The 14,413-nt window shown below is 58.8% G+C and overlaps 1 protein-coding gene across 1 annotated transcript; it reads left to right on the top strand.

The window, feature by feature from the left end:
- The first annotated feature begins 10,859 nt into the window (after positions 1-10,859).
- Positions 10,860-13,646, top strand: LOC117097868 (tryptase delta-like). The gene is given in 6 exon segments (XM_033236306.1): positions 10,860-11,084; positions 11,238-11,409; positions 11,519-11,784; positions 13,067-13,230; positions 13,343-13,439; positions 13,442-13,646. Coding segments are annotated over 6 exon segments (846 nt in total). The 5' UTR covers positions 10,860-11,002; the 3' UTR covers positions 13,507-13,646.
- The last annotated feature ends 767 nt before the right edge of the window (positions 13,647-14,413 follow it).

Here is a 14,413-nt window from a genome sequence, read left to right as displayed (position 1 = left end):
CTGCAGGTCCGTCCATCCCACCTCCCGACTCCCCTGGGCCTGCTGGTCACTGAGACCTCCAGCCAACCTCCTCCCCTTCTGAGCCCTAGGAACCCCTGCCTGCCCCCCAACCCCCAACACAGGGGGTTGACCCCCAACAGCCACTCCAGGGCTCCCCCTGCCACCACCCTGCCTGGGACCAGCCTGGTTTGGGGCTGACTCTGCACACCGAGGCCATATCCACCTGAACTCCTTCCAGGCAGCATCGCCAGGGGAACAGGCAGGGGTGGCCCAGACCGCTCCTGCTCACGACCCTGCTCCTCATCCATTCTCTGGACAAACTCCCCAGAGGCCTCCACCTGCCCCATCCTGCTTCCATGAACGAGGCCCACAAGATGGGACCCTCAGGAGCCCAGGAAGTGAGGGGATGGGGTGATGGGGGACACCAGGGATGAGGGTGGGGCAGGGACACTCCAGGAGACACCAGGGCTGGAGGAACCCAGGGACACACGTGACGCCAGGGCTGGGGTGTGCAGAGGGCTCTGGCACCCCCGCGTCAAGGGCTCTGGTCCCTCCTCCTAGGAACGCTCCGATTGGGTCAGGCCTGGGAGCGGACCAGTCGGCACCGTGGGAATGCGAGTGCTTTGATTGGCTAACACTGGGCCCATGAGGGCGAGTCCTGGGCACCCTGCCCCGATCCCGGCCCCTCACCTGGGGTGCTGCAGGGCTGGGGTCCAGGCCATTGACAGACGCTGAGAAAGAGGCCACACGGGGCAATGTCCCCGAGAGAAGGGTGGGGAGCCGGGTTAGACGACAGTGACATGTCCGGACTCAGTGCAGCAATGGGAAACTCAGCCCCAGGAGCTTGCTGGGCTGGGGAGATGGACACTGGCATGTGGAGAGGCCCAGGCAGCAAGGGCTCATGAGGCAGAAAACTGGAGAGGAGAGAACGGCACAGATGCCCGGAGGCATCCGCAGGGTGGTCCCCCTGGCGTCCTTGGCCCAGTGCCGGAGATGCAGAGACGCAGAAGTCACGTCAGAAACAAGAACCACCAGAGAAGATGGGCAGAGGAGTCCGGGAGTGCACGCAGAGCTGGGAATACCGCGTGTCCCCACCAGCCCAGTGTAGAAACCTTGTCAGAGGCTGGCACTGGAGAGTCCTCAGAAGGGTATCGAAGGGTACTGGGGGGAAAATACTCCCAAAACTGAAGGCTTCTCTGGACCCACCCTCACAAAGTTGAAAAGCAAACTGCAGACGGAACCAAATGATTGCAAGTAACTTAACTGCCTGTGAGAACACATCCCAAAATGATGTCAAGGAATCTAACACATCCAGCACGCAACACTCCGGAGAGTGTTCACGAGACGTGGGGGCTGGTCAAAAACAAGCAGGCGGCCGGGCACAGTGGCTCACGCCTGTCATCCCAGCACTTTGGGAGGCCAAGGTGGGCAGATCATGAGGTCAGGAGATCGAGACCATCCTGGCCCACATGGTGAAACCCCGTCTCTACTAAAAACATAAAAATTAGCCAGGTGTGGTGGCACATGCGTGTAATCCCAGCTACTCGGGAGACTGAGGCAGGAGAATCGCTTGAACCAGGGAGTCAGAGGTTGCAGTGAGCCGAGATTGTGCCACTGCACTCCAGTCTGGCAACAAAGCGAGACTCTGTCTTAACAAAGAAAAAAAAAAAAAAAAGTAGGCATGAAAAAGGTTGACCCTCCAATAAAAAAAAATCAGTCATGGCCAGGCATGCTGGCTCACACCTGTAATCCCAGCACTTTGGGAGGCTGAGGTGGGTGGATCACAAGGTCAGGAGATCGAGACCATCCCGGCTAACACGGTCAAATCCCGTCTCTACTGAAAATACAAAAAATTAGCTGGGCATGGTGGTGGGCGCCTGTAGTGCCAGCTACTCAGGAGGCTGAGGCAGGAGAATGGCGTGAACCTGGGAGGCAGAGCTTGCAGTGAGCTGAGATCCGGCCACTGCACTCCAGCCTGGGGGACAGAGCAAGACTCCGTCTCAAAAAAAAAAAAAAAAAATGTGAAAGGAAATTCTGCAGAAAGAAGATAAGAGATGAAAATCTAGACCTAAACTAAGGGAAGGCAAGCTCTGGAAATGGTAACAGCTGTGAGTGCATAAGACAGTTTTCTCTCTCAAAAAATATTGGAAAGAGAATTGACAGTTTGAAGCAACAACAGTAAAGCAAGTGCAGGTATTGTGTGGTTTATGGAATACACACAGGTGTGATGTGTGCTACAGTAACAGGAGGATTCAGGGGAGACTAAATTTAAGCAGGTTGTTCCAAGGTGAAATTGTACATGAAGTTGTATGGCGTTTTGGAATTCATACACTTTATTTATTATTATTATTATTATTTTTTGAGACAGAGTCTCACTCTGTTGCCCAGGCTGGAGTGCAGTGGCACCATCTCGGCTCACTGCAAGCTCCGCCTCCCAGGTTCATGCCAGTCTCCTGCCTCGGCCTCCCAAGTAGCTGGGACTACAGGTGCCCACCACCACACCTGGCTAGTTTTTTGTATTTTTAGTAGAGAATGGGTTTGACTGTGTTAGCCAGAATGGTCTCGATCTCCTGACACCCGCCTCAGCCTCCCAAAGTGCTGGGATTAGAGGCATGAGCCACCACGCCCAGCCCATACACTTTATTTTTTAGAGCAGTTTTAAGTTTACAGACAACTAGGCAGATAGTACAGATAGTATAACCCCACACCCCACCACACACACACAGAGTTTCCTGTGATTAACATTTTGCAATAGTGTGGTGCATTGTTACAGCTGATGAGCAATATTGATACATTATTACTAACTAACGCCCACAGTTTACATGAGGGTTTACTCTGTTGTACATTGTGTTCTGAGGGTCGTGCGTGGCAATTGCACAAGTCACGTGTCCACCATTACTGTATTATGCAGAATACATCCACTGCCCTCACAATCTCGCGCTCCATTGCCTCTCCCCTCCACAATCCCTGCAACCTATGGAGATTTTCATTGTCTCTGAAGTTTTGATTTATCCACCATAGATGATACACTGTTAACTTTTTCCGACTGGCTTTTTTCACTTTTTTCACACTTAAGGCCCCTCTATGTCTTTTCAAGGCTTGATAGCTCGTTGCTTTTATTTATTTATTTATTTTGAGACGGAGTCTTGCTCTGTCACCAGGCTGGAGTGCAGTGGCACGATCTTGGCTCGCCACAACCTCCAACTCCCTGGTTCAAGGGATCCTCCTGCCTCAACCTCCGGAGTAGCTGGAATTACAGGCATGCACCACCATGCCTAGTTAATTTTTATATTTTTGGTAGAGACAGAGTTTCACCATGTTGGCCAGGCTGGTCTTGATCTCCTGACCTCAACCTCGTGATCTGCCTGCCTCAGCCTCCAACCGTGCTGAGATGACCGGCATGAGCCACCGCACCCGGCCGGGTTGCTTATGCTGGGATGACAGGTGTGACTATGTGCCCGGCCGGGTTTCTTGTTCTCTTTAATGTTGACTTTCAGAGTTCTTGGTATATTCTGGATAATCATCCTTTATCAGATACGAGTTTTGCAAAGATATTCTCCCAGTCTGTGGCTTGTCTTTTCATTCTCTTAACAACGTTTCTTTAGAGCAGAGGTTTTTAATTTTTTTTTTTTTTTTTTGAGATGGAGTCTTGCTCTGTTGCCCAGGCTGGAATGCAGTGGTGCAATCCTAGCTCACTGAAGCTTCAACCTCCCAGGCTCAAGCGATCCTCCCACCTCAGCCTCCCGAGTGGCCACCGGTCTGTCCGGTTTGGGGGCAGTGCTTTGCCTGTGAGCCCAGTTCTCAGATGGCTGTTCAGCTGCGTTTCATTTCGCCCAGCGTTTCCGATGTGGTTGTGAGGATGGGCTTGATGCCTTCCAATCCCTTCGTATGTCCGAGTGGGAACTGAATGTATAGATATATTTTTTATTGAGAGAAAATTAAGTAAACAGAATGCACAGACCTGAAATGTCCAGTTCAATAAATTGTGATGATTCCAAACTTGTGTAACCATGGCCCAAAGCAAGATGTATCACCCTAGGTTGTCTGCTCCCCGCCCCTTCAGGCAGGTGACCGAGAGGTGAGGAAACACTCTAGGGTGATGAAAATGGCCCGTGTTCCTGTCGCTGCACCTACGGAGGGCTTTGAAATTTCCTTCCAGCAAGATTTGTCTTTTTTGGTGCAGAGATCTTGCATGCCTTCTATTAAATGTATTCCTGGTGTTTGATTTTTTTATTGTGTAGTAAAGGGTATTGATGTTCGTGTTGATCTTCCAATATTCATGGCTGGCATTTAGTAATAAAATAATACTTTTGCGTATTGGTTTTGTATCTGGCAGCCCTGCTAAGTCCCTTATTCCAGGGTGTGTGAAACCTGGATTTTCTGGGCAGCGATCAGACGTCTCTCTCCCTCCGGAGCGCTGCACTTCCCCGAGTCTCCACCAGAGGGGCCCCTGACCATGCAAAGCGGAGCCCGGGCGCGGCCGAGGCAGGTGCTGGGAGGAAGCCGGGGCGTTTGTGGGAGGGCGGTGTGGGGGCGGGGAGGGGGCAGGGCAGGTGCGGGGAGGGGGCAGGGCAGGTGCGGGGAGGGGAGGGGGCAGGGCAGGTGCGGGGAGGGGAGGGGAGGGGAACTTCCAGGGCTGGAATAGGCCCTGCGTGTGACCGTAGCAGGTAATTGCGCCCTCTCTGCCTCAGTTTCCCCACGGGGAGAAGAGACTGTACTGGGGTGCGAGCCCAGGCTGTGCAGGCCTGGAGCGGGGTCTCCCTCCAGGCCTAGCCTGTGGCCATTGTCCTCCACTCCCCTGGGAGGAGGGAGCTGGAGGGCCTCATGCAGGTCAGGGGCCAAGGGTCAGAGGTTGGGGGAGGAAGAGCCACTGAGGCTGGCCCAGAGATCGCTTAGCCACCAGACGCAGGAGACAGCCAAGAGGAGGACAAGTTGGGGGAGGGGGAAGAAGCCCTCCGGAAGGGGAGCTGGGGAGCCGCCTGAGCCCCCGATGCTGGGGTCGGCTCGCACAGGCAGAGAGGAGGGTGTAGACCCCTGACCAGTCCAGGAAGCTGTAGCTCTTGACCCAGCTCATGACACCAACCTGCCCTCAGAAACCATGCGCCTGGCAGACCAGAGGCCCTCCCGAGTCACCCTGAGGGCAGAGAAGGCAAGCACTGGCAAGTGGGGGGCCCAGTTTCCGGGCTCCAGCACCCCCACGCTCTGTGCCCAGCCTGGCTCATCAGGTGGCTTTCGTTGGGGAACTGCAGAGTGAAACCTCAGGGAGTGCCCACTGCACACCCACGGAAACGGCCAGAAGCTTTCTAAACAGTCAAGCTCTGCTCACATCTCCGCCCCACCCCTTCCCTTTCCCTCCAATAGATTTGGTCCTAAAGCCTCGCGTGGGGCGGGTCCCAGGGTGGACCTGGGGCGCCACAGCCACACTGGCCCAGAGTGGGGGGCACACGGGGGATTGATGAGATCAATGAATTGGGGGTGGAACCAGCTTCCCACTGCTGGAGAAGGCGGCCCGATGGGAGAGGAGAAATGCAGAGTAAGCCCTGTGGGGTGGAACCAGAGCTGAGGCGCCGTGAGAGCTCGTGGTTTTCATTATAGAGACGGCCGTGTGGATGTGTATGTGGGAGTGTGTGCGTGTCAGTGTGTGTGTGCATGTGTAAGGGTGTGCATACGCGTGTATGTGTGTGCATGTGTGAGTGTGAATGTGTGCATGTGTGTTCATGTGTGCATGTGAACATTTCTGTGTGTACATATGTGCATGCGAGTGTGCACACGTGTGTGCTTGAGTGCACATGTGAGTGTGCGTGGACCAAGTACATGCATGTGCGGGCATATGTGTGTGCACGCACAAGTGTGTGTACATGTGTGAGTGTGAATGTGTGTGTCCTTATTTGCGTGTGAGCATTCGTGTGTGCATATGTGCATGTATATGAGTGTGTGTGCACACATGTGCATGCATGTGAGTGCATGTGTGAGTGCATGGATCTAGTATGTGCATGTGTGTGCGTGTGTGTGCACACGTGTGTGTGCGTATGAATGCATGTGTAAGTGTGCATGGACGAAGTGTGTGTATGAGTGTGCATGTGTGGACATGTGAGTGTGCGTGGATCAAGTGTGTGCATGCATTGCATATGCGTGAGTGTGCGCTTGAACCCAGAAGGTGGAGGTTGCAGTGAGCCGAGATCGCGCCATTGCACGCCAGCCTGGGCAACGGTGTGAGACTCTGTCTCAAAAAACAAATAAAATAAGATAGATAAATAAAAACTAAATATCCATGAGTCAATGCCGATATAAATAAATAGTTGAAGAAGTAAACAGTGGGGGGAAGAGACCAGGTGCAGTGTGGCTCACACCTGTAATCCCAGCACTTTGGGAGGCCAAGGCGGAGGGATCACGAGGTCAGGACATTGAGACCATCCTGGCTAACACGGTCAAACCCCGTCTCTACTAAAAATACAAAACATTAGCAGGGTGTGGTGACGGGCATCTGTAGTCCCAGCCAGTCCGGAGGCTGAGGCAGGAGAATGACATGAACCCGGGAGGTGGAGTTTGCAGTGAGCTGAGATCGCACCACTGCACTCCAGCCTGGGCAACAGAGCGAGACTCTGTCTCAAAAATAAATAAATAAATAAATAAAATAAATGGGGGGAAGAGACAAATTTCCATGCAGAGTTCAAAATAATGTCACAGCCCTCCCCTCTCATGGAGGTGGAGCACAGCAGAACCCCCAACACCCACCTGGCTAGTCAGAGGACTTCCTTCCAAACACTGCAGCACTGAGGCCAACAGGGAGGGGCTGCACAGTGAGGAACCAGCTATGCCTGAGCCGGTGGTAAATCAGGTTGACGGCTCGCGACCCCACGCGACTCCACGCGGCCCCACCACACGGGCAGGAAGGCACTTCGCCTCTGTGCCCTTCCTCCCAAAACCCACGACCTCAGGCTAAGCCTGAGAAAAACGTCATAAAATCCCCATTGGCTGGCACTCTACAAAATCGCTGACCAACCCTCCTCAACGGTCAAGGTCATCGAAAGCAAGGGAAGCCAGAGAATTGTCACAGCCAAGAGGAGCCGGAGGAGACAGGAGGATCCGGGGCGAGGTCCTGGGACAGGAACGGGAGGTTAGGGGAGTAAGGAAATCCAAGTAAGCTCTAGGCTTTAGTTAACATAACGAATCCTGCTGGCTCGTTCATTACGGCCAATGAGCCTTTTCCTGAGGAAGAATGGGAAGTGGGCCCAGGGCACGCGGATGGCTCTTTTATACTATCTTCGAAACTTTTCCATAAATCGAAACCTGTTCTAAAATAATAAGTGTATTTTAAAGGAAGAAAAGACACAGAAATGCTTCCAGGCCCAGCAGCCCTGTGGAGACAGCTCAGGCTCCCGTGACAGCCATCCTTTGAGACGTCCCTGTCCCCACATCCGGCAGCAGGTCCCGTGCTCGCTCGGCAGATCAGATGGGGACCGTCTCCTGGCCCGGCCTGAACTGGCCCTTCCTAACCGCCCTGGCCACCCCAGCCTGATGACCCAACTGATTAGGGGCCCTGGGCAGTGCCCGGGACTTTCCTGCCCTCTTCCCCAGATCCAAATCACAGGTCAGGATGGAGGGTCCGGCTGAGACCCTCTAGGTCAGAGATCTCCTCTTTGATGTGGGGAGACTGAGGCATGGGGGGAGCGTTGCCTGACCACCCATCAGGAGACGGTGACCAGAAACCTGTACGCATAGGACGTCCCGGAGGCCCACCCTCTGGTCCAGCCTTTCCTCCAGGGCAGCGCACCGACTGGGGGTGGCCAGCCCCACTCCCCACCCGGTGCCCCACCAAGGGCTGGCTCTGACTGGCGGAGGCTCTCTGGACATCACCAGGGCACCTCCTCTAGGTATCTCAGAGGTCCTCTGACCCTTCTCATTTGGGGTCCTGCTCTAGGACAGTGACCTGCAGTACCAGGAAGAAGTGACCCCGATGCCTGGGCTCCACCCCACACTGGCAGGACAGGACCCAGAACACAGCTCCCAGCCCCACGCCCACCCCCGCCCCGGCCAGGGCAGGACAGGACCCAGAACACAGCTCCCTGCCTCATGCCCCGGCCAGGGCAGAACAGGACCCAGAACACAGCTCCCTGCCCCCTGGCCAGGGCTGGACAGCACGGCCGTCTGGCACAAGGTCCTTCCCCCTGGATCCCAGGGCCCCAGCTAGGAACCTCCACAGAGGCCAGGCAGCCCTGCTGGCCCTCACTCACTCACTCCACATTCCCAGGCAGAATCTCCGCGAGGTCGAAGGGCACCGTCCTAGGGCCCTGGACGGACATCCCGGCCACAGCATCCCCTCCAAGTCCCCAGGACACCACCTCCCTGCGATGCCGGCTCCCATGTCTCAGAAACCCCGGTAAACTGGAGTTACCCAATGATCGCCAGATTTATTTTGCGTTTTCATTCTGAACTGGGTGGAACCTTCTTGAGCATAGAGGGTCCTTTCCACTGTTTTCCTGAATTGTGGGTTCTGTTACCGTTTTTATATGTTGCTGGTTGGGCATGACTAGAGTTCAACTTTTTGCTGCTGGACGGCAGAGGTAGGATGCGACGCTTCCTGAGAGGCTCTGGGGCAGGCCCCACAGGTCCATCCACCTCCCCTGGGACCCAGCCCTGCAGCACCCCAGGTGAGGGGCCAGGATCGGGGCAGGGTGCCCAGGACTCGCCCTCATGGGCCCGGTGTTAGCCAATCAAAGCACTCGCATCCCCACGGTGCCGACTGGTCCGCTCCCAGGCCTGACCCAATCGGAGCGTTCCTAGGAGGAGGGACCAGAGCCCCTGATGCAGGGGTGCCAGAGCCCTCTGCACACCCCAGCCCTGGCGTCACGTGTGTCCCTGGGTTCCTCCAGCCCTGGTGTCCCGAATCTCTTCTTCACCGTCAGCCCTGGTGTCTCCTGTGTCCCTGCCCCACCCTCATCCCTGGTGTCCCCCATCACCCCATCCCCTCACTTCCTGGGCTCCTGAGGGTCCCATCTTGTGGGCCTCGTTCATGGAACCAGGATGGGGCAGGTGGAGGCCTCTGGGGAGTCTGTCCAGAGAATGGATGAGGAGCAGGGTCGTGAGCAGGAGCGGTCTGGGCCACCCCTGCCTGTTCCCCTGGGGATGCTGCCTGGAAGGAGTTCAGGTGGATATGGCCTCGGTGTGCAGAGTCAGCCCCAAACCAGGCTGGTCCCAGGCAGGGTGGGGGCAGGGGGAGCCCTGGATTGGCCCTGTGTTGGCAGTTGGGGGACAGGCAGGGGTTCCTGGGGCTCAGAAGGGGAGGAGGTTGGCTGGAGGCCTCAGTGACCAGCAGGCCCAGGGGAGTCGGGAGGTGGGATGGACGGACCTGCAGGGACAGTGTCAGTGCTGGATGGACGGAGAGCACAGGGAACTGGGACCGGAGGTGAGTCCATGGGGAGCTGGACTGGGGCTGGGGTGAGTCCGTGGGGAGCTGAATTGGGGCTGGGGTGGGTCCGTGGGGAGCTGGGCTGGGTCTCCTGAGGTCACACCCGCACTGTCGTCTGCTCCTCCCTCTGCAGATGAAACTCAGATTCCACGATAGTGAGGCACCCGCAGACCAGGGGACCTGCACCGACAGCCCCAGATGGGGACATCGAGGACTCGTAGGAGGACTTGAGTCTCATACGGGGAGTGGGAGTGATGGAACAGGAGCACCCTCCTCTCAGACAAACACCACCACTTTCAGCTCCAGCTCCCTTTCCAGCCTCCTGCATTTCAAGGACATCACTTCTCTTCTAACTACAAGCAGCCAAAAAGCAGATAAGGCAGGCTGAGCACAGAGGGAGGTGGAGGGAAAGTCTCTTGGGTAACTGCCAAACTTCACCCTCATACAACGGGTCCCAGTAAAACAGTAGCCCTTAAAACCACCTTCCTTTCCCTTCAGGGGCACTAAGACAGGGAAGCTAAAAGCAGACGGGGTACGCCGTATGCCTGCAGCTGCAGGAAGATGTATGGGAACAGACACACAACTATCCCTCCCAGAGAGGCACAACTAAGAGTCACAGAAGCACTCCAAGTCTCTGATACGCTCTCCTGCCCTCAATCCTTAAAACTCTTAGTCTCTAAGAGCGTGTGGCTCTGACCTCACTCAGCCGCCCCTCTCCAGTTTGCTTAAAATAAAACTGTCCCTGTTGACTGTGAGGCTGCCCTTCGTGTTTCTCTCCTCTTTCTTCAATTCTTACAGGGAGCAGGGCCCCTTGCTGGCTGAGGACACTCGATGCTGTCCCCTCTCAAGGCTGTTTCCTCATCTGACAAGGGGGTCTCTTGTGAGCCCCCACAAGTCAGTCGAGGAGGGCTGGCCCCACCCCGTGGATTCAGAGTCCGTAGGAGAGGTGACACCTGTCGTGTCCCCACCCCGTGGGCACCTTCCCGTCTCTCGGAGGGTGGCCCGTGGTCATGAGTTCCTCATCCCGTGTCCCTCTTGGGGAAACAGGTTTTGGGGCAACTGGTCTTGTAGCTTGGGGCAGCCAGGCCGCCTGGGTGCAGCTGTGCCTGAAGGCCTCCTGGCACTGGGACAGGGCAGCTGATCCCACCAGCGGGAAGGTGGTGCGTTCCCGTGCTGGGAACCACCAGCTGACAGGTGGAGCTGCGAGCCTCCAGTGCTCAGCCCTCCGCGGGGCCTGCCTGGCAGCCCCACACACAGAGGGCATGAGGGTGGCGGGGGCACGTGTTACATGGGGGCCCTGGGTCTGAGTCATCCACTTCCTCCGTATCTGGATGGGAGGGCGCAGCACCCCTCCTCCACCCCGTCCTGATCTGGAAGGATAAAAGGGGAGGGGAAAGCCTGCTGGGTAGAAGGAACAGGGAGCGGCCAGGGTAAGTCCCCACTCTCAGAGACCTGACATCAGCGTCACCCGGAGCAGAGTGGCCCAGCCTCAGACTCAGAGCACCAAGACCCAGGCCCCCCGTCCCAGCTCCATTCTTCACCCCACAATCTGCAGCCCCCAGCCCTGTCCCGCGAGCTCCAGCCAGGCCCACGATGCCCCTCCTTGCTCCCCAGATGCTGAACCTGCTGCTGCTGGCACTGCCTGTCCTGGTGAGCCCGGCCCACACGGCCCCTGGTGAGTCCCAGCCGGGGTCCACCCTGCCCCTCACCACATTCCACAGGCCAGGGCCTGGGTGGGTTCTGGGGAGGCCGGGCTGGTCCCCACACAGGGAAGGGCTGGGCCCAGGTAGGGGGCTGCTTCCTGGTCCTGAACGGGCTCCTGCCCCAGCCCCGGGCCAGGCCCTGCAGCGAGCGGGCATCGTCGGGGGGCAGGAGGCCCCCGGGAGCAAGTGGCCCTGGCAGGTGAGCCTGAGATTCCACGGCCAGTACTGGATGCACTTCTGTGGGGGCTCCCTCATCCACCCCCAGTGGGTGCTGACCGCGGCGCACTGCGTGGGACCGTGAGTCTCCCAGGGCCTGGTGGGGTGGGCGAGGGCCGGATGTGTGCCCTGGCTCCCGGGTGCTCCTGGAGGCTGCCCAGGGCCCTGAGTGGGAGCCTCCGCTGGCCAGGGACGTCAAGGATCTAGCCGACCTCAGGGTGCAGCTGCGGGAGCAGCACCTCTACTACCAGGACCAGCTGCTGCCGGTCAGCAGGATCATCGTGCACCCGCATTTCTACACCGTCCAGACTGGGGCGGACATTGCCCTGCTGGAGCTGGAGGAGCCCGTGAACGTCTCCAGCCACGTCCACACAGTCACCCTGCCCCCTGCCTCGGAGACCTTCCCCCCGGGGACGCCGTGCTGGGTCACCGGCTGGGGCGACGTGGACAATGATGGTGGGTCCGGGGACAGCGGGAGGCTGGGCCAGGTGGGCACCAGGTCACAGTCATGGGCCAGCCTCTGGGGTGATGGGGTCCCTCGGGGCGGCTCAGGGAGGGGGATGCTGGAGGCCAGGATGAATGGAGCGGGCGGTGGCGAGAGGCAGCAGGTGCCCTGAGCAGAGACGGTGAGTCCAACAGGCCTGGGCGCCCCCCAACCCCAGGGCTTAGGCAAGTCCCTTAGCACCTCCGTGCCTCGGTTTCCCCTAGCCTGAAAGGGTGCATCAAAAGTTCATACGTCATGGACTTGCTACGTGGAGAAAGAAATCACAAGGGGGTCTTGCTGGAAGGAGAGAGACGGGTGCTGGGATGAGACCCGCCTGCCCTCCATCCCTGTGCCACGGTCAGCTCAGGGGCTTGGGACTCCAGGTCGTGGCAGGTGCTGTGGGGGGCTGGACGAAGCTCACTCTGACCCTCCATGAGGCACATTTTCACTTCTAGTAGGTCTTGTCCCCATTTTATCCATAATTCAGAGCAAAGCTTTGGGCCACAGCCTGAGCGGCGGCCCTGGGCTGTGACGTCGGGGCCACTCAGAGGGGGCCAGAGCCACAGTCCTGCTCTTCCACTGAGCAGCGGCCCTGGGCTGTGACCTCGGGGCCACTCAGAAGGGGCCAGAGCCACAGTCCTGCTCTTCCACTGAGCAGTGGCCCTGGGCTGTGACGTCGGGGCCACTCAGAAGGGGCCAGAGCCACAGTCCTGCTCTTCCACTGAGCAGTGGCCCTGGGCTGTGACGTCGGGGCCACTCAGAGGGGGCCAGAGCCACAGTCCTGCTCTTCCACTGAGCAGCGGCCCTGGGCTGTGACCTCGGGGCCACTCAGAGGGGGCCAGAGCCACAGTCCTGCTCTTCCACCCCACACAGAGGAGAAGCTGAGCCCGGGGCCCTGTGTTCCCCTCAACTGTGGGTCTGACTGTGGACCGTGGGCCCAGCCCAGACCAAAGTCAGCTGAGCCCGGGGGGGACAGGGGCCCAGGCCCTGCACTCCTGTGCCATGGAGCCCAGCCTGGCAACCTCCAGGGCCCTCCCCTCCCTTCCCCAGATGGGGCTTAAATGGGGCCGGGACCCAGGATCAGCCTCAGGGGAGGGGCCCGGCCTGCACTCGCCACCCTTCCTCCGGGGCCGCAGGCACAGGACAGTGCTGGCCACATGGCGCTGTCTCCCCGGCCCATGACTCGGCCGCCAAGTCCATGCAGCAGCACCCATCCAGCCCCAGGCCCGGCTCCACCTCCCCCTCCGCCCACAGTGCAACTGCCGCCGCCGTACCCGCTGAAGGAGGTGGAAGTCCCCATAGTGGAAAACCAACTTTGCGATGCGGAATATCACACCGGCCTCCACACGGGAGACAGCTTTCAAATCGTCCGCGACGACATGCTGTGTGCGGGGAGCGCAAAGCACGACTCCTGCCAGGTGGGTCCTGGTGTCCCCCACCCCGATCCCCGGAGCCTGGCTGGCAAGCGCTGACTCCCCCACCCCGATCCCCGAAGCCTGGCCGGCAAGCGCTGACCCCTGCCCTTCGCAGGGTGACTCCGGAGGGCCCCTGGTCTGCCAGGTGAATGGCACCTGGCTGCAGGCGGGCGTGGTCAGCTGGAGTGAGGGCTGTGCCCAGCCCAACCGGCCCGCATCTACACCCGCGTCACCTACTACTTGGACTGGATCCAGCGCTACGTCCCCGAGAAGCCCTGAGCCAGGCCTGGGTTACCGGGATCAGCGGAGGGCCAGCCCCTCCTGTCCAAAACACCACTGCTTCCGACCCGGGTGGCGACTGCCCCCCACACCTTCCCCCATCCTGAGCCCCCTCACCCACCCTGAGCCCCTCCCCTTTCTTGAGCCCCCAATCCTGAGCCCCTCCCCCATCCTAAGCCCCCTGTCCCCTCCCTATCCTGAGCCCCTCCCCCATCCTAAGCCCCTCCCCCATCCTGAGCCTCCTCCCCCACCCTGAGCCCACCCCCAGGCCCCCCTGCCCCTCCAGCCCTCCCCCGCCCAGGTAGCAGGTGGTGGACACCAATCCTCCCGAGTGCTGACTCTCATTAAAGTGCATGATGAAAAGCAGGTGTGGCCGTCAGTGTTTCTGGTCGTGGGTGTCACATGGGAGGAAGGGTCCAGGTGTGGTCTGGGGCAGCTGCGGGAGCTGCAGGGTCCTGGTTCCCAAGGCACTGTGGAGCGGGGCCTCCTCAGCAGCCCTGGTCGGTGAGTCGGGGCGCTGGTGGCTCCGGGTTTGGAGGAGGAGCAATTAATTTCGGTCTCCTCGCGGCAGAGGGAGGCGATTTCTCCCTCAAACACGGAAGCCTGCCGCGGCCGCACTGAGGGTGTGAGTCCTCGGCTTCTCGTCTGGGTCTTGGTGTCCTGTGAGTCGCACAGATAAGGGGCTGCAAGGGAGGGACTCTGAACGCTTGGAGGGCAGAGCAGGGTCCAGCGGGGTCTGGCTGGGCAGGGACGTGGCTCGGAGGACTTGGGAATGGCACTGATCACTGCCCCCCGCTTGTCTTAGAAAGCCCAGGGAGCCAGGGCAGTGTGGGAGGCCCAGGAGCCCCCCGGAAAGTGGCGGGTACAGCTGGACCCTGGACCCCGGATCCCAGCTGAGGGCGCCCTG

This window comes from Trachypithecus francoisi, unplaced genomic scaffold (genome assembly GCF_009764315.1).
Source record: "Trachypithecus francoisi isolate TF-2019V2 unplaced genomic scaffold, Tfra_2.0 Lachesis_group15, whole genome shotgun sequence".
NCBI lineage: Eukaryota > Metazoa > Chordata > Mammalia > Primates > Cercopithecidae > Trachypithecus > Trachypithecus francoisi.
This window is presented reverse-complemented; position numbering and strand designations above follow the sequence as displayed.